Source organism: Cynocephalus volans, chromosome 6 (genome assembly GCF_027409185.1).
Source record: "Cynocephalus volans isolate mCynVol1 chromosome 6, mCynVol1.pri, whole genome shotgun sequence".
Classification (NCBI taxonomy): domain Eukaryota; kingdom Metazoa; phylum Chordata; class Mammalia; order Dermoptera; family Cynocephalidae; genus Cynocephalus; species Cynocephalus volans.
Window position 1 is genome coordinate 14,753,612 of NC_084465.1, and position 18,462 is coordinate 14,772,073.

Here is an 18,462-nt window from a genome sequence, read left to right on the forward strand (position 1 = left end):
CTTCCCTGTGACTTTTCCCGGGAAAGAGTCCTCCACCTTTGCACCCCACCTAGACGCCAGGCTTACCTACAACTGTGAGTCTGGTGCCCGAGCCGAAGGTATAGTCATAGTAAGCACATCGGAATACGGCCACTCTAAAATGGACATTTTGGCTCCACTTTCTTCTACAAGGGACATGGAAAGGTACCTGGAAAATGTCTTACCTACAACTGTGAGCCTGGTGCCTTCTCCAAAGAAAACTTCAGTGTTCACACAGTGACGTGGGGCAAGGAGGAAAACACATTTGAGGCATGGAGAGAGGACGGGTCCCTGGCTAGGGTCTGGAGGACCCTGGGATAAGGAATCCCCTCCTGTGCTTTATAGATACTGCACAGAAGAACACTTCTTACTTTTGACTCTTGGGACCAGCGAGCATGGCAGAGTCCAGCCAGAGGGTTCTATGTCCCTTTCTCAAAAGATGCCCCATACAAATGCTCCCTCTCTGAGTTTCCATCAAAAGGATGTGGACCTGGAGGGAGAGACAGGGTCCAAGAGCTTGTGATTCCATCCATCAAGAGCCGGGACATCTCTGGCTTCTTCCCACATCCCCTGTGGAGCTGGTCACCTCCAGTGCATCTTATCACTGCCCTTGCCCTGGATTCACGGGGGTTGGGATGAAAGTCTCCCTGAGCCCTTCACCTGTGAGGCCACTGAGGCATTCTTTTTACATCTGGGTTCCTTCTGCCTGGGAAACTTCGGTTCTGATCCAGGCCTGTCCTTGTCCATGGCCTTTGCCTGACATGTGGTCAGGGGAGAGGCAGAGGCATCCTGGATCAAGCCACGCTTGGGTCTGTGACCCAGAAGAAAAGTCAAGGTAACTGTGGGCGCTAGGACAGGCAGAAAGGTTTTTGTAAAGATTTCCCATAGAGTTGAATCACCGTGGCCCCTGTCCCCACAATGTTACAGCTTTGTACAAAAATGGCCCCTCCCAGGGCACCGCCCCTGGGAGCCTGAAAGAAACCACTCTAGCAGCTGTTCCTTTGAGGGGAGTGGAGGACGGGGGCTGGTGACATCAACCTCCATTGTGCGAGATGGTGGTGGGGTGTGGACCAGTCCAGGGGAGCTCTCCCCTCACCCCCATGCCCTCTCTTCAGGACGTCTGAGCTCCTTGGAGCTGTGTCTTTGCAAAGTTGTCTGCTGATGGGGCTGGCTTTCTCTTAGTTTCCACCCCTCTCCAAGCTGTCGTCACAGTGGGGACCTACCCCGTCAGGAAGCAGCATCTGCCCTGGCGTTACCCCAGGCTCTGCGTCATTCGGAGATCACACCCTTCTTAGAGTGAAACCTCTAAGTACCCAGACTCCGTCCCTCTAGCCAACTCTAAACCTCTAGGCTGGTCAGCTGGGGTCTGGAGTTCTCTGGAGAACTGACCATGAGCTTCAGCGAGGGAGGGCTTCTCTAGATAGAGATGAAACAGTAGCTGAGAGCTTGGCCAGGAATGGGTGTGGGGTGAGGGAAGACCACATGTGATGTCAGCTCTCACTGTTGGCCTCAGGAGTCAGAGTAAGTCAGTAAGGGGAGTTGGGAGAAATGGACGTGGAGGCTGGAAAAACAGAGGAAGTCTGGAAAACACTCAGATACAGTTGTAAGATCACATGATCATGGTCACAGTTTTATCCTTCTCTTCCCTGAAGGGTAGTAACATTTTAAGTTGTCAGTAGATATTTTATTTTCCCTGCACAAAATGACTTTTTTTTCCCCCTAAAAGATGACCGGTAAGGGGATCTTAACCCTTGACTTGGTGTTGTCAGCACCACGCTCTCCCAAGTAAACTAACCGGCCATCCCTATATAGGGATCTGAACCCGTGGCCTTGGTGTTATGAGCACCACACTCTCTCAAGTGAGCCACGGGTTGGCCCTACACAAGATGACTTTGAAATTTAACCTGCAGTTAAGTGGCTTAGATATCATCTCACCAGATGGTGCTTCCTTTTATTGCCTTTCAAACTATAACTTAAAACCCAAAAGGAGAAAAAAAAAAAAAAATCAAACTTGACTACATAACAATGGCACACTTGCATGGACAAATATAAACTAAGTCAAAAGACAAATGACAATCTGGGGAAAATATCTGCAACTTTCATCACAAGGACTAATCTTTCTATATATGATGAAGTCCCAGAAATCAACATGAACATAATCTGGCAGCCCAACAAAAATGGGCAAAGAGCAGATGTTTCAGAGGAAAAAAAAGAAAATTAAATGGTGCTTAACCAAAGGAAAAAATCTCACAATGATTAATGCAAAATAAAAATACATAGATATACTACTTTTAACCAATTCGAAAAATTGAATATGGAAGACCATTCTATTGGCAAGCTGTTGGTGAAATAAGCACCATTACACACAGATTAGAGGTAGGATGGCAAAATGATAAAGCCCTTATGGGGAGCAATATGGAAACATCTATAAAAAATACAAATGCAAAATACAAAAAATACAAATTTACTTTGTCACCCAGAAATCCCACCTACGGAATTTTTTTAAAAATTGTAAATTGACAATTGATAATTATATATATCAATAGGATACAAAGTGATGTCATGAATACAATGTGAAATAATTTAATCAAGCTCATTAACATATCCATCACCCTCAAATGCTTATTTTTTGTGATGAGAACATTTGAAATTTACTGTCTTCAATTTTGAAATGTACACTACACCGTTATTAACTACATTCACCACACCATGCAATAGATCTCAGAAAGAGCACTTAATTCTTCTGTACCCTTTGGAAATCTTCTCCCTGTTTCTCCCAAACTCCATCCTCTGTAGCCACCAGTCTGCTCTCTGTGCTATGAGTTTGATTGTTTTAGATCCCACATATAATAGAGAGCATGTGGTATTTGTCTCCCTATGATTGGCTTATTTCATTTAGCCTAAAGTTCTCCAATTCCATCCATGTTGTTACAGATGACAGAATTTCCTTCTTTTTAAAGGCTCAACAGGAATCCATTGTGTATAAATGCACATTTTCTTTATCCATTAACCTGTTGATGGACACTTAAATTGATTCCATAACCTGACTATTGTGACTAGTGCTGCAATGAACATGGGAGTGAAGATATCTTTTCAACAAACTTGATTTCAAATCTTTTGGGTAAATACCCAGAAGTGGGATTGCTGGATAATATGGTAGTTTTATTTTTAGTTTTTTGAGGTGTCCATATAGTTTTCCATAATGGCTGTACTAATTTACATTCCCACCAATAGTGTACAAGAGTTGTCTTTTCTCCACAACACCTGTGGAAATTAATTCTGTAAATACTCTTGCATACAAATCTAAAAAAATGTGTGTAAAATATCTTTACTATCTGGAGTAGTGAATGAAAAAGACTCAAGTGCCCATCAGTAAGGGAATGGATAAATAAACTGGGATATATTCACACAATGGAACGTTATTCAGTGCTAAGAAGACATGAAAATATTTTATATTGTTATCAAAAGCTTTAAGATCTATTGTTTTTTTAATTTTTTTAAGGAATTTATTTTTTTTTCATTGAAATGTATTGATTGCACATATCTATGGGGTACAGAGTTAAATTTCAATAATGTATACAATACATGATGATCAGATCAGGGTAGTTGGAAAATTCATCATCAAAAAATTTATTGTTTCTTTGTGATGAGAACATTTAGGCTCTTTTCTTCTAACCATTTGACAATAAATTATCATTAATTATACATGCCTAGAGCTATTGTATACCACTAGAACTTATTTTTTTAATCTAGCTGTAAGTTTGTGTCCATCAACCAACCTCTCACTATCCCCCTTCCCGTGTCCCCTTCCCAGCCTCTAGTTATCACAATTCTATTCTGTACTTCTAAACGTTCAACTTATTATTCTTTGAGCTCCCATATATGAGTGAGAATATGTGGTATTTATCTTTCTGTGCCACAGTTGACAGGATTTCATTCTTTTTCATGCCTGAGTAGTATTCCATTGTGCATATACCACATTTTCTTTATCCAGTCATCTGTTGGTGGACACCTAGGTTGGTCCCATATCTTGGCTATTGTGAATAGTGCTGCAATAAATGTGGGGGTGTAGGTACAAGATGCATTGTTAACTAGAAAAAAACAAGCTGCAGAATAGCATAGATGTATATGCTACCTTTTGTCCAATAAAGGGGTAAATACTTTTGTTTGCTTGTTTCTAAAACCAGAAACACTAGAAAGATGCAAAAGAAACTGATAAAAGTGATTACCTATTAAGGATGAGTGAAGTAGACTGGAAGTAAAAATAACATTTCTCAGAGTCGACCTTATGTTGTATTGTTTCCATTTGGGGGCCATATAGTTATATTATCTATTTAAAATCAAACTTAAATTAATAAAATTTAAAAAGCAAAAAAACACAACAGAATATTGCTATGTAATGTTTGAAAATCAGCTACTTAAAAAATTACTTATTCAATTCACAAAGTTGCTATTTTTTTTCTAAAGAAGATCAATTTATGTAAAAACCCCTTTTAAGGTTCTACATTTGCTCAGTGGGGTCCCAATCACTTAGGAACCTTGCAAAAATGCAGATTTATCTCCATAAACTTTTGAGTTAAAATATCTAGGATTGGGTTTATTTATTTATATTTAAATAAAAAACGAAACAGAAAATCACCCCAGATGTTTTTGTTATGGTGTCAGTGTTGGGACCCACAGCTTATCCCCTGACTGGAACAGAGCAGGTGTAAGCTATGGAGAGCACCACAGAGCTATCTAGGGGTTCCATAAGCTACATCTAAGGGCACTGCTCATAGAATTTAGGGAAAAAAGAAGGGAAGGCAGTCTGTTTGTTTACCTCATTAATAGAGACAGATCTCACAATACTCTACCATACACCTGAAGAAAATGTCGTGGATGCTTTCATCACTGGGATGTGGCAAGACCCCTTCTTTATTACTTCCCCCATTGAGGCACCCTGTCATCAACATAATGATTTATTTTGATCTATTTTGTATGCTTTCCTGTCTTACTTATCCTTTTTGCCCATGAATAATTTGCCCTCTGAGTAAAAGTTTCCTTTTGATTATTTAGCTGGGGACTCTCATCCCCACAGGCCTTACAAGTAATAATACCTCTCTGTCTTGGCATCATCGTTTCCTTTAATCCTGATGGAGTTGGTTCCAGTGTTGCCGCTCTGGACAGCATGCTCCAGTGCACATGCAGCATTTTCTTCCATAGAAGTAGCTTAGACCAGTGGACAGTATGCTCCAGTGCACATGCAGCATTTTCTTCCATAGAAGTAGCTTAGACCAGTAGACAGCATGCTCCAGTGCACATGCAGCATTTTCTTCCATAGAAGTAGCTTAGACCAGTGGACAGTATGCTCCAGTGCACATGCAGCATTTTCTTCCATAGAAGTAGCTTAGACCAGTGAGGCAGGTATCAGGTTGGGGTCATTCATCATCTTAGACAGCAGGGGACAGCCTTTCCTTACTTTTTAGACCTAGGCATTTGCAATCTGACTTTTGCCGCTTGAGGGGGTGAGAGGCACATGTGTGGTGCTGGTGGATGCAGGAGTGGGTGGCAGAGTTACTTCACCTTTCTCAAGATTTGTGTTGCGTTTGCAGAAAATGTGCAAGTAACGTCTTACATATGTGTAATTCTGAAAAATTTTCAAGCACGTTAATAGACTCATTTCATTTCTTTTCTTTTTTGTTTTTTTCTTAATTTTATTTTGTCGATATACAGTGTGGTTGATTATTGTGGCCCATGACCGAAACCTCCCTCCCTCCTCCCTCTCCCCCCTCCCACCCAACAGTGTCCTTTCTGTTTGCTTGAATAGACTCATTTCAACCTAAATTTTTTCTCATAATTTCCTCAGTTAAAGAACTGAAACCTGAAGAGGCTAACATGAGTTCCCCAAATGATGAAGAGACCGAGCTGGATCCCAGCTCCCTACTTAAATTCTGGGGCTCTGGTAGGGGCTGCAACACCCTGCTGAGACCCCTGCCTCACAGTGAATCCCACCTCCTGGAGCCAGACTGCCGGGGCTCCCACTAGGCCCTCTACTTATGCTTGTGAAACCTCAAGCAAGTCACTGAATCTCTTTAAGCCCCAGTTTCCTTATCTGTATAATGGGAATGATAATAACACCTACCTCACAGTGTTGTTGTGAGAACTAAATGAGGTCACACACTTAAAGATTGATCATGGGGCCTGAATATAGTTAGCAAAAATGTTCATTACTTTTATACATAGAGAGTACTGGCCTGAGGATAGCGCTACTGCATTGCTTCTAAGCTTTAACGTGCATGGGGATGACTTGGAAGGTGCTATGGTTTGAATGTCCCCTCCAAAATTCACATGAGAATTTAATTGCCATCGTGACAGTATTAAGAGGTGGGACCATTAAGAGGTGATTAGGCCATGACATCTCTGCCCTCATGAGTGGATTAATGCAGTTGTTGTGGGACTGGGTTACTATAAAAGTGAGTTTGCCCCTTTCTTGCTCCTGCCCTCTCTTGCCCTTCCTCCTTCCACCATGGAATGACACAGCAAGTAGGCCCTTGCCAGATGCAGGCCCCACAACTCTGGACTTCCCAGCCTTCAGAACTGTGAGAAATAAATTTCTTTTTATTATAAATTACCCAGTCTGTGGTATTCTGTTACGGCAACACAAAATGGATTAAGACAGAAGGCTTATTAAAATGCAGGTGGTTGGGCCCCATCCCAGAACTTCTGACTCAGTAGGTCCAGGGTGGAGCCCTGCATCTGCATGTCTCCTAAATTCCTAGGTGATCTTCATGGTGCTGTCCAGGGACCAGTCTTTGAGAACCATTCTTCTGGAAATTTCTTTTCTCAGGACATTTTCCTCTACTCCTCGTTGACATTTTATTTATTCTGTCACTGGGGGCTTATTATATTCCAGGTTTTGTTTAATCACTAGAAGTACCGACGTGAGTAGGCAAGATTTCTTCCTTTAAGAAGCTTACAGTTAAGTGTCAAGATAGACACATCCATCGATCGTTACTAAAGAGCATGAGCGGGACTGTGATAGAAGCAAGCATGGAACAGACAGAAGGAGGACTCGTGACTCAGAGAGAAGGCCAGTGGGGCCAGCACAGGCAAGAAAGGAGGAGAAAGAGTTGGATCCACTTTTCTGAAGGGGTGAAGGGGAGGTTGGGAAGAACATCCAGTCAAATGGAGCCACAGTGTCCAAAGACAAGGCCAGAGGTGCATGGCTTGTTGGATGGACACCAGGACTTCTGAACAATGGGACATAGCAGGGGAGGAGAGGAGTGGAGAGGCAAGAGGCTGGGGTGTAGGCAGGGCAGAGCGAGCAGGAGCCCACACTTCCATGACAAGAAGCTTGGGTTCCATCCTGAAAGCTGTGGGAGGTCAGGAAGCAGCAGGACAATCAGAAGCTCAGCGAGGGGAAGGGGCCATTGGGAAGAGCCCCTCAGCAGGTGCAGGGAGGCAGGGGAGGGTGCCAGTGACAGTGGCTGGACAGACGTTGGAAACCAGAGATGATGGACTCGTCATCACCTCAGACCATAGTTGTGGTGAGGAAGCACATGAGACGGGGTCGAGGGAGCATGGGCTTTGGAGCCAGGCAAATGAGGAGTGAAACTCCAGATCCACCCTCTGCTAGTGTGGAGCACGAGTAGATGAATCAGCTTCTCTGAACCTGTTTTCTTATTTGTAACACTGGGATAATAACCATTTCAGAGGGAAGAGAGAAATAAGTGTGAAAACATCTATAAAGCACTCAGTACAGCAAATACATATTGGTAATATGTGCCATGAACAAAAGGCAGATTTCTCAGGAGCATGAGGGCTGGAGACCCAGGGAGCTCTCTTCTCCTCTGCAGACCTGGAGCAGATTGTTGGGGAGCAGAGCCAGTGAGGCCTTCTCTAAGTAGGACATTCACTGCGGAGGAAGTACAAGCTGAGCATGTGTGTAAGGGGACACAGAAAAAGCCAAGGTGATTGATTGGTGCTGCGATTTCCCTAGACGTGTTTCCTTTGGGTACAGGGAAGTTCCTGCCATAGTCAAAAAAGGCAGTAAGGTCTTGCAAACCATGCCGTGTGTGCACATTAACACATTGAAGACCCATGGAAGTACTAAGGCCAAGAAATCTCTTTAACACTATTGGAAACATTTTTTTCCCCTAAAAAATAGCCCCTCTTGCCCACCTACTTATTTTTGATTTCCATCTCTTCATATGCTGCCAATCTAGTATTCCATGGAACATATTTTGGGAACTGGGTGGCTTTGCTCGTCTCTAAGGGGAGAGCCCTGCCTGACCCCAGATTGGAGGATGTTTCCCAGGACAGTGGGCAGGAAGGAGCAGACACAGATGAAGGCAGTAAGAGCGAAGTCACTTTACTGAGAAAGTGACCAGGCAGGGACTGGAGGTCTTTAGCTATTGGCAGCGATGGTCTCCTTAATCCAGCTCACATAGTTGCAGACCTTGGTATAGACTCCAGGATAGTTCTTCTGGGCACAGCCATAGCCCCAGGAAACGATTCCCTGGAGTGCTCCATTGCAGACCACGGGGCCACCAGAGTCACCCTGGGGAGAAGGTGAGACAAGGTGTAGAAAGAGAGAGATGAGGGGGATACAGCTACACTTACTCTGAACCTTAAAAGACCCTGTTCTAGTCAGCTGTGTGGCTCCACCTCTTTCTCGTGGTGGCTCATTCTCTGTTCTGACTGCAGGGATGACACGCAGCCCAGAGGAACCTTCTGCACTTCTCCATGGGGCCTCTGTACAGAGCCTTTCTCCCCCAGCCCCACAACCTTGGGTGTTTAAATCCCACTCCCAGGTGGGGTCTGGGTATGGACAGGGGTTTCAGTATGTGAAGGGGTCAAAGCACCTGGCAGGAATCCTTGCCTCCTTCAAGGAAGCCAGCGCAGATCATGTTGGAAGTGATCTCCCCGGGGTAGGAGGCTTCACAGTCTGCCTGACTCAGCAGGGGAGCATTGAGGCACTGCAGCAGGTCTGGGTAGTTTTCTGTGAGAAGCAGGAAGAGATTAGGAAAAGAAGACGTCAGGCCAGGATGGCAGACAGTCATCTAGGGCCGAACACTGAGCGCCACTGGAGAGGACCCCCAAGAACAGTAAGCCCCAGCAGGGAACAATGGCTTTTAGTTTCCAGAATGATCACTGCAGAACCCCTCCCTAGAAGTGATAACAGCAAGTTCTCTATTAGTCCTGTCTCTTGATTCTAAGAGTCAACTCCTCGGGACTCTGCATCTCTCTGGTACCCCATATAGAGTCTTACATGTAGTGGGCACCAGAAATAAATTTGCAGACTAGAAGCAGATGATTCAAGCTCAGGGGCATGGAAACTGTGGGGACAGAGGAAAGCGGGAGGATGAAGTGTTCCACTCACCACCGGAGCTCAGGGTGTTTCCCCAACCAGAGATGAGGCACTGGGTGCCTGCGGATGCACAGGCCGATGGCAGAGCAACGGTGGCCACCTGGGCATTGAGGGTCGCAGGCGAGGAGAGCTTGATCAACAAGATGTCATTGTCCAGAGTCCAACTGTTGTATTTGGGGTGGCGGATGACCTTGGCCGAGTTGATGAACTGCTCAGTCCCTTCGAGGACTTCGATGTTGTGCTCTCCCAGTCTCACTTGGATGCGGCTGTCAGGAAGGAGACATGTGGAGAAGGCTTTGTCTCCACAGCCTGAGGCACCCATCCTGCTTTTCCCAGGTTCTCAAGCTCCCTGTTCCTGGGCAACTCTGGAGACTTGAGGGGGTTGTGGGGTGGCAATATCACATGAGCAGTGGAGGGATGCTAGATCCGTGCAGGCGTGAGACCCAGGACCTCTCTGCCTCAGAGGTAGATGGTAGTGATCAGGAGATGAGGTGAAGGGATCCAGCTGAGGATTGCTCTTCCACCCATTTTTCCAGCCTTTGTTTCCACAGCCCCCTCATGAATCCAGAGCTGTGGACACTAACGAGCTACTTGGAGTTCCCTTGCATTCTTCATCTTCCGTGCCTTTGCTAATTACACGCAGGGACTGCGACTCTCCCTTTCTGGTCTGGTAGGTGCCACCATCCTGTACTATCTACTCTGGCGGTTCTCAAAGTGTGGCCCCAGGCTCACCGCATCAGCATCAACTGGGGACTTGTCAGAAATACAAATCCTGTCTCCATCCCAGACCAAGTGAATCAGAGCCTTGGGGATAGGACCCAGTGATCTGCGTTTTGACAAGCCCTCCAGGTGGCTCTGAGGCACACTCAGGTGTGAGGATCCTTGGTGTAGGTGGAGGCTGTCAGCTCTGTCTATATTGTAGGCTCACCGAGTCGAGAGTGTTAAAAACTCACCAATATTCATACCCTATTCCCGAAAATTGAGTTAATTGCCCAGGCATCGGCAATTTTTCTTCTTCTTTTTTTTTTTTTTTCAGCATATCTTAGGTGGGTTTAATGTGCAGCCAACTGTCAAAAGGTACTTGTACATGATCCTTGCCTGCCTTTCCCACTGGTCCTCACCACCCCAAAATCATCCTTCCCTGCTATTAGGACCCATGGCCCTTGCTATTTGATGGACTTGTTTTGGGTGCAAGAGGCTTCGTGTTGTGTGTCACTCTTCACCCTAGGCTGCCACAAGTCAGCTGCTGCCAGCGACTTCTCTCTGGCCCCTTTCCCATCTGCTCACCAACCTCCACACTCCCCTTGGCTGAACCTGAACCCAAGCTCTGTGAGGGAGCTAGTCTCTTGCAGCCAGGGGCCCAGCACTTACGACTGATAGCAGTGAGCTGCAGACACCACCCACTGGGCATCGATGAGGGACCCTCCACAGAAGTGGTAGCTAGAGTACAGGGACACCTGGTAGGGGACAGAATTCGCCTCACAGGTGTAGCCCCCGACAATCTTGTCATCTTCATCCAAGGGCAAAGCAACTGAAATGGAGACAGGGAGAGGCCAAGTCAGCAGGACGCTGGAGAGCAGAGTCCTCAGCCCTGTGGCTGGTTCATGCTAATTAGGATTCCTTAACAAGTGCAGGGATTGCAGGCCAGGGAGCATTGCCATTCCCAGTGGGCACCACCTGCTATAGTTGTCCCAGTCTCTGCATGTCCGCAGGGCACAGAGGTGGACACCCTGATGGGCTCACACCTCCCCTGGGGGTTCCAGGGTGAGGACATAGAAATGCCCTTAGTTTGCACTCAGTGGGACATGGGTGGGAATGTGGTGGCCTCAACCACTGAATGCTGCTCACTTTCACTCTTCACCAGCCGCCAGTCTACTCCCTAGGGCTACTTGAGCTCCAGATTATCAGGATAGTTTGGCCCATTTAGGAAAATCTCTTGGCTGAGTAGACTTGGCTATACCCAGATTCTTCTATAGCTCAAAATCTGCTTCATGAGGCCAGAGTGGAGAGCAGCTCCAGGCCCACTTAGGCAGGACAAAGGCAGGCACTGCTGTTGGCCAGTAGAAGAGGGATTCTTGACATTGGCTACATACCTGAGAATGTTCAAATCACCTGGGAAGCTTAAAAACCCAATACACAGGCCAACGCCAAACAAATGAAGTCAGAATTTCTAGGGGTGAGTATCTGACATGAGCAGTTTTTCATCATCCCCAGAGACACTAAGGTTAAGAACAGTTCTAGTGGAGCTACCCCAGAGCTGTCAGAACCAAGCCCTAAGCCTCCAGTTCATTTTATGGGCCGGCTTCACCTGCTGTCCCTTTCCAGCTTCTGGATATGGATGAATGACAGTAGAGGGAGTGGAATCAGGGAGAATGGAAAGAGAGCTCAGGAAGGAAGGGAAGGAGGGGTGCTAAGCAGGGAAAGAGAATATCAGAGCACAGGTGAAACAGGACAGGTAGCAAGAACAGTAGGACATGTGTCTGCCAAGAAAGGGGCTGAGGGACCTGAGGAATGGCATGAGACTCACCAGCAGCTCCCACAAAGGCGAGGATCAGGAGTGGACTCATAGTGAAGTGTGATGGAGCAGGTGGTGGAGAGCCTGTCTTTATAACTGCCCAGGTGAGGGAGAGGTGGTGAATGTGAGGTGCAGGGTCACCGCTCCTCCCAGCACAAACACCTGCAGCTTTCCCCTTCCCAGGGTCTTGCATCAGCTCTGCTATTTTTGGCCATGCTATGGATTTGTAACTTACAGGCTATAAGAAAACTTACCTTCTGAGGGCAGAAAGGGAGACCAGTTAATTCTTGGGAGGATTCTGGGATGGGAAAACAGGAAGCCAAGCCCCCACACAGCACAGCTGGGCTTTCTTAGCAGAGGAGATGAGGGTTAGGAGAAGGGAGAATGGCCTGGGTCCTTAGAAATCTCTGACCTTATGGAGATATACTTAACTCACCTAACAAAGGGCTGATATTGGTAGGAAGCTTGGCTGTTTAGTGTCCTGGAGTCTCTGTGAGAGCAAAGAAGTCTTATCTAAGGCTTAGACCTAGAGCATGAAGACCTTCAGTCTAAACCACTGGGCAGGGAGGTCAGATCCAAGGCTTTGGGGAACCAGGATTGCGACATCAAGAGGTAACGAGAGGAGAGACTCAGAGTTTGTTAGGAGACTGAGCTTTCAGTTGGGTCTCCTTCCTACTGAGGCTTATGGATAGAAAGCGTTTCAAAGGAGGAGAGGTGAGAGCTAGGTAGGAGCTTTTCCAATATACCAGGGGGACAGATGTCTAGCAGCACGTTCCTCCTCCTCTTTGATGGCAGAATATCTGTCTCTCTTCGCTCACACTGTCATGGGTTCTCTTTAAGCAGCATCATTGTTCCCCTGGCAATCTACACTAAAGGAGATAGAAACTGCCCTCACCTGCTAGGAGTGGACAGCTTGAGCTAGAATTTTATGCCCCAGATCAGACACTAGAAAGTGTTTGGAAGATCATAAATTTGGGTTCTGATGAGAGAATCAGTAGGTAGAAAGATTAGCACATGGTAAAGGGTCTGAGCAGTGAATTCAATAATAAAGACATGGGGGCCAATTCTAGAATTTCCTATTTTAGATGCAGTGAGACTGTTATGCTGGGGTTAGTACAAAGGGAATCTTCCCAAAGAAGATCCCAATTTGGGACCTGCCATGGCCACCAAGCCACAGCCATTTAATTTATTGAGGCACAACCTGGCCAGAGGGTGTAAAGGTGAAGAGGGTGTCTGTGCTGGAGTCTAATTACATGAGCTAACTGGAGAAGCCTTCAGCTGAGAAGGACTGAAAAGGATGCTTCTCTTTCTCAGCTCCTCTGAGTTCAGGGTTGGGGGGGGCAGGAGTGGACAGTTTGTGTTTGAATTCTCCAAAAGGTAGAAAAGGAGTGAATGTTCTAGAGATCCTAAGCAAAGTGAGAAAAGCTTAGCTCAAAATCTGGTGGTGGAATTGGAGACGGCAAGGGGTTGGAGGGAGGGAATAAATGGAAATTAGAATGAATTGGGGGAAATGCCAAAGTGGGGCTCATGGGGTCAGGAGGGCCATGAGAGGGCCATGTAGAGGAACTTCTGGTCCAGTTCCTGGCCTGGCTGCCAAGCCAGCTTCTCCACACCAGGAGACCCATGGCCAGAGCTTTCCCCTGTCCTCTCTGCACCCTCCAATCCTCAATGGGCACATACTAAGTGGGAATACGCTGTATGTGCATGGGGCCTGACAGCTCTCCAAGAGCTTTCATACAGGCAACAGCAGTACGCTGCTTTTCATTTGGACTGTTTCACAGTTTAACTTTTCAAACATTTTAATTGTGAGGTGTGCAGAACAAAATTATTTCTATTTACAGGGGAAGAGACTAAGACTCAGAAGAATTCCATCCTGCCCAAGAACACAAGTTTAAAAGGGGCAGATCTGGCCTCAAGGATACAGGAAGACATGGAAAGTCTTGTGAGGTGTGGGAATTGCCACAGGTGGCATCTACAAGGTTGATTGAGGATCAAGCCAGAGGTCCCCAGAGGTCCACCTGTACATCGGCTCCTTTCTGTCTCTTATCTTCCTGGCAGAAATAGGAGACTGAATTAACCTTTCACCTGGCACCTTGTCTCAGAGCCTTACCTTGCGATGGCCCCGGACCCATCTAGGCCATGTCTAGTGCATGGATGCACACCTCTCTTCTCACAGATGACTGGCTGAGTCCGAGGTAGCCAGGTTGTGGAGCACTGATAATGGGGGCTTTTCCTGTGATGTCACTAACCATGCTGTTTTGTCCCTTGTGGGGTCTTCATAGAACTCCTTGCTTTACAGGATAAGGAGAAACTCTAGCACCTGAAACTACCAGTGGGCACTGGACAGGTGCCCCACAGGGAGGTGATCCTTAGAAGATGGGAAGTTGTTTTAGGTAGAGGGTTTTTTGGCTCAGTGCTTGTGGCTTCTATTCTTTGTCAAAAAGAAAACACCCAAGAGCATGAGGATTTTTTGTATCTAAAGCTGGAAGACTAGACTTCTCCTGATGTTTAACACTCCTCCTTAAACTGTCAGGTCCACAACATAGTCTGAGGTCAGCTTTCTTCAAAGTAACAGGAATCACCTTACAGGCAGAGAAGATAGCTGCAGGTGGAGACTCTTCGTATAACCTCATGCTCGAGACTCAGATATGGAGGGCAGGCTCTGATCTAGCATCCAAATTCCTTCTGGTCTTCTGCAGTTCTTGGTACTGTTCATTCTGGACTATGGATTTCTTCATCTACTTCTCTAAGACATTTCCCTGGCTCTGTTTAGTGCTGAGTATGTCAAACCACTGTCCTTCAGTTAGGAGAACCATGAATAGCTTCTGTGTGCTTACTATACACCAAACACTGTGTAAGTCTTTTGTGGACCTTTTTGAAACTTTATCATCACTACCACCTATGGTGTTTTCTGTTTTACAGACGATGAAATGGGCTTTATGGAGGTGAAGTAACTTGCTCAAGGTCCTACAGCCAGTAAAGTGTAAAAATGGAATTCAAGGACGATAGCCTGACTCCAGAGCCTGCATGCTCTAGCACAGAACATTCTGCTTCCCTTCCTCATAGCTGATCCATGGTGCAGCCTCACCAAGGTGGTAGGCAACAGATACTGTTTTCTCCTTTTTACAGATGAGCCTTCTAAAGCTCAGAGGTTAAGTGATTTCTGCAGGATCGCTTGGCTAGGACATGCAGAGAGGTTACCAGAAGCTTTTCCCCTTTCAAACTAAGTTAATTTCCCATCATGCTGCTACACAGTGGAGACTCTCAGACCCCACAGTAGTCTGAAAGGTAGATGCTTGTCAGATTCTAAATTACAACTTTCCTTTGTTTTTAACACTTTCCTCTCCAAATCCCTCCAGATCAAGTATTTCTCCTCAGCTTGTAGTCAACTCCTCCCTTGGCCCCAGTGCCCTTTATTATTCTCCAACCAGATTGTCAGGTTCCAGGCTGTCATCCCTCAAACTCACAGCTCCTTTCCTCCTCGATTATTATTATTATTTTTTTCTAAACTATGTATTTCCCCCCAGGGCACGATTTCTCTTTGTCCAATATGAATTGTTTTCTCGAATATCTCCTCCTAGAAATCACTGAATCTGGATAGTGGAGAGAATGGTCTGTGGGATCCAGAAAAATTTCAGGAGAAAAGAGGCATAAACTGATCATGTTAAGTGGACCAGCCCCTCCTCCTGCCTCTCCTCCCACTCTCCACCCTAAAGCCATAGAAGACAAGCAAATTTTATGACCAAAGAGAAGTATCATTTGCATATTTTATGTATTCTTCAGGCTTCTACGGAGGAGTGAATTGGAAAGTCTCTAGCAATGGAGGCTTTAAAGGTTATTAAAGATAGATTGATTCCTCTAATGTAGTGGTAAGTCTTCCTGTTCTCATTTCAGCCACTCATTGTCCACTCCCTTGCTTATTAGAGCTGCTTACCAGACTCTGAATCTACTGGACAATAAGCAGAAGAAAGCCAGTGCTGTGTCCAGGAGGAATATTCAAGTGCGCTGTTATTTCTCTGACACTTGTAACTTGTTCCATGCTACACAGAGTGTAATAAATGATGTGTATGTTCATTTTTCTATATCCTAATAGAACCAGATTGAGCCCTACAAGCCAAGTTTGGTGATAAGTCCAATCGGTCAGTGGAGATCCTTCCACTCATCTGCTTATGAAAAGTCTAGCCTGTATCATGCATTTGGGAGGCAGCCAACTGGGCAGTCCATTTCCACTAGGTCAACTTGACCAGGAGGGTCTTCAAATAATGCCCAAGGCTCAGAACTGAGTGCTCAGTCTGCACAGGCACCAGCATAATTCCAATTTGAGGGGCTCCCACCTCAGGCCACTGTGTTTGAGCAGGTTTTGGACTTAGCCTCTCTAGAACCCTGAGCATGTGTTCTGTTTCCCAGTCTTGGGGAAGAAAGCAGAGGGAAGTTGGCACACAACGCTGTGTGTTTTACTGTTTAAATATAAAGCTTTATTCAAATATAAAGCTTGAAGTGTTTATTTCCTCCTTGTTAGAACGACCTAGTTAATTTCTTTACAGGCTTGACTTGTCTAAATTCAAATGCCTTGTAGAGTTTTTCTCTAGGAAAGTCTGCTACTGCTTAAATTTTCCTCTTCTAAATTATATTTATTTACCCAATGAAGTGGATTGAATTATGTCTCCCCAAAACTCACTGAAACTTGAATTGTGTCCCCTAAGTTGTATGTATTAGAAACTTAACCCCCACAGTGACTGTTAAGAGGGTGGGAAATCCTATTACGGCAATTGAAAGGTAGATCTTTGGAGAGGTGATTGAATTGTAGGACCACGCAGTAGTGAATTGATTAAAAATGGTGGTCAGGAGCATGGTTCTGAGGGCTTTAAAAGAAGAGGAGAGTCTTTCTCTCTGTCTGCTCTCTCTACTTCCACTATCTTGCAATGTGAGACCCCTGGGTCACTGTCACCTCCACCAGATGGACTTTGGACCTCCCAGCCTCAAAAACCATAAGCAATAAATGTTGTTTTTCTTTATAAATCAACCAGTTTCAGACATTGTGCTATAAGCAATGGGAACAGACTAATACAGAAAATTGGTACCAGAGAAGTGGGGTGTTGCTTATAACAGATACTGGGAAATGTGGAGCAGCTTTGGAACTGGGTGTTGAGGAGAGGGTGGAAGAATTTGGAGGAACAGGCTAGAAAAATCCTAAATGCTAGTGAAAGTTTAGAAGACAAGAAAACCAGAGAAAGTTTTAGAGACTGGTTAAATGGTGGTGACCAGAATGCTGATAGACGTATGAACTGTGAAGACCATTCTAAGGAGGTCTCAGATATGAAAAAGAAGGAGGTTTTTGAACACTTGGGCAAAGATCACCCTTGCTGTGAACTGGAAAGGAACTTGGCTGCATTCTGTCCATGTCCTAGGATTTTATGGAAGTTGGAACTTAGGAGTTGTGAACAAGAGTATTTGGCAGAAGAAATTTCTAAGCAGCAAAGTATTAAGGAAGCTGCATGGCTGCTTGTAACAGCCTACACTGAGTTATGACAGCAAATGCCTGACATAAAGCCAGAATTTAAAAGGGAAGCAGAGTGTAAAGATTTGAAAAATTTGCAGTCTGGCCATGTGGTAGAGAAGCAGAGAGCATGAAAAGGTGCATCCCAGCGACCATTAGCTAACAAGATTAGTACAAAGAAAAGGGATTATCAAGAGAAGGAAAAAGAGGCCCTGAAGGCATTGCAGAAGCCTCTGGGACCAACTGTTCCATTTTAGGCCTAAAGACCTAGGGAAACAGAATGGTCTTGGGAAACAGGCGTGAGGAGCCCTCCACGGGCTCACTGCCCAGGGCCATCTCAGGAAGCTGCTTCCAGCACCATCACCCCAGCTGCTTTGGCTGCTCCAGCTGTGGCTAAAGTGGTCCCAGGTGTGGCTGGACATGCAGCTTTGGAAAATACAAGCTGGAAGCCTTGGCGGTATCCACGTAGTGTTAGGTCTTCAGGCTTGCAGAATGCAGGAGCTGGAAAGGCTTGGGAGCCTCCACTGTGATTTCAAAGGATGTATGGAAATGTCTGGAGGCCCAGGAAGAGATCTGTCACAGGAGTGGAGTCACTCCAGACAGCCTTCACTAGAGCAATGCTGAGCAGAAATGTGGTGTTAGAGTTGCAGTAGAGAAACCCCGCCAGTGCCATGTCTAGTAGAGCCATGACAGCGGGACAGCCATGGAGACCTGACCTGTGGAGCTACCAGAGTGGAACACCAGCCTGGGATTGCTGAAGTGTGGCCTGAGAGCAGAAAAGCCATAGGAGCAGAGCTGCCCAAGGACTTGGGGACCCAACCTCCACGCCAGTGTGCAGAGGACACCAAACATGGAGTCAAGGTACATGATTCATCAGCTTTGAGATTTAATGCCTGCCCTGCTGGGTTTCAGACTTGTTTGAGACCTGTTACCCCTTTCTTTTGGTGTATTTCTCCCTTTCAGAATGGTAATATGTACTCTATGTTTGTCCAACCATTCTTATCTTGGAAGTAGATAACTTATATTGACTTCACAGATGGGACTTTGAACTTTGGACTTTTGAGTTGAAACAAGTTAAGACTT

At 45.7% G+C, this 18,462-nt stretch overlaps 1 protein-coding gene and 2 gene segments (V, D, J or C); all 3 read right to left on the bottom strand.

The window, feature by feature from the left end:
- LOC134379663 (T cell receptor beta constant 1-like) overlaps window positions 1-18,462 on the bottom strand; it is a 176,024-nt gene that overhangs the window by 15,597 nt on the left and 141,965 nt on the right.
- LOC134379662 (T cell receptor beta constant 1-like) overlaps window positions 1-18,462 on the bottom strand; it is a 38,389-nt gene that overhangs the window by 5,629 nt on the left and 14,298 nt on the right.
- Window positions 8,405-11,934, bottom strand: LOC134379664 (anionic trypsin). The gene is made up of 5 exons (XM_063098699.1): window positions 11,895-11,934; window positions 10,739-10,898; window positions 9,380-9,633; window positions 8,862-8,998; window positions 8,405-8,557 (listed from the first exon to the last, which is right to left on the bottom strand). The coding sequence occupies exons 1-5, from the start codon at window positions 11,932-11,934 to the stop codon at window positions 8,405-8,407; spliced, it is 744 nt and encodes a 247-aa protein (XP_062954769.1).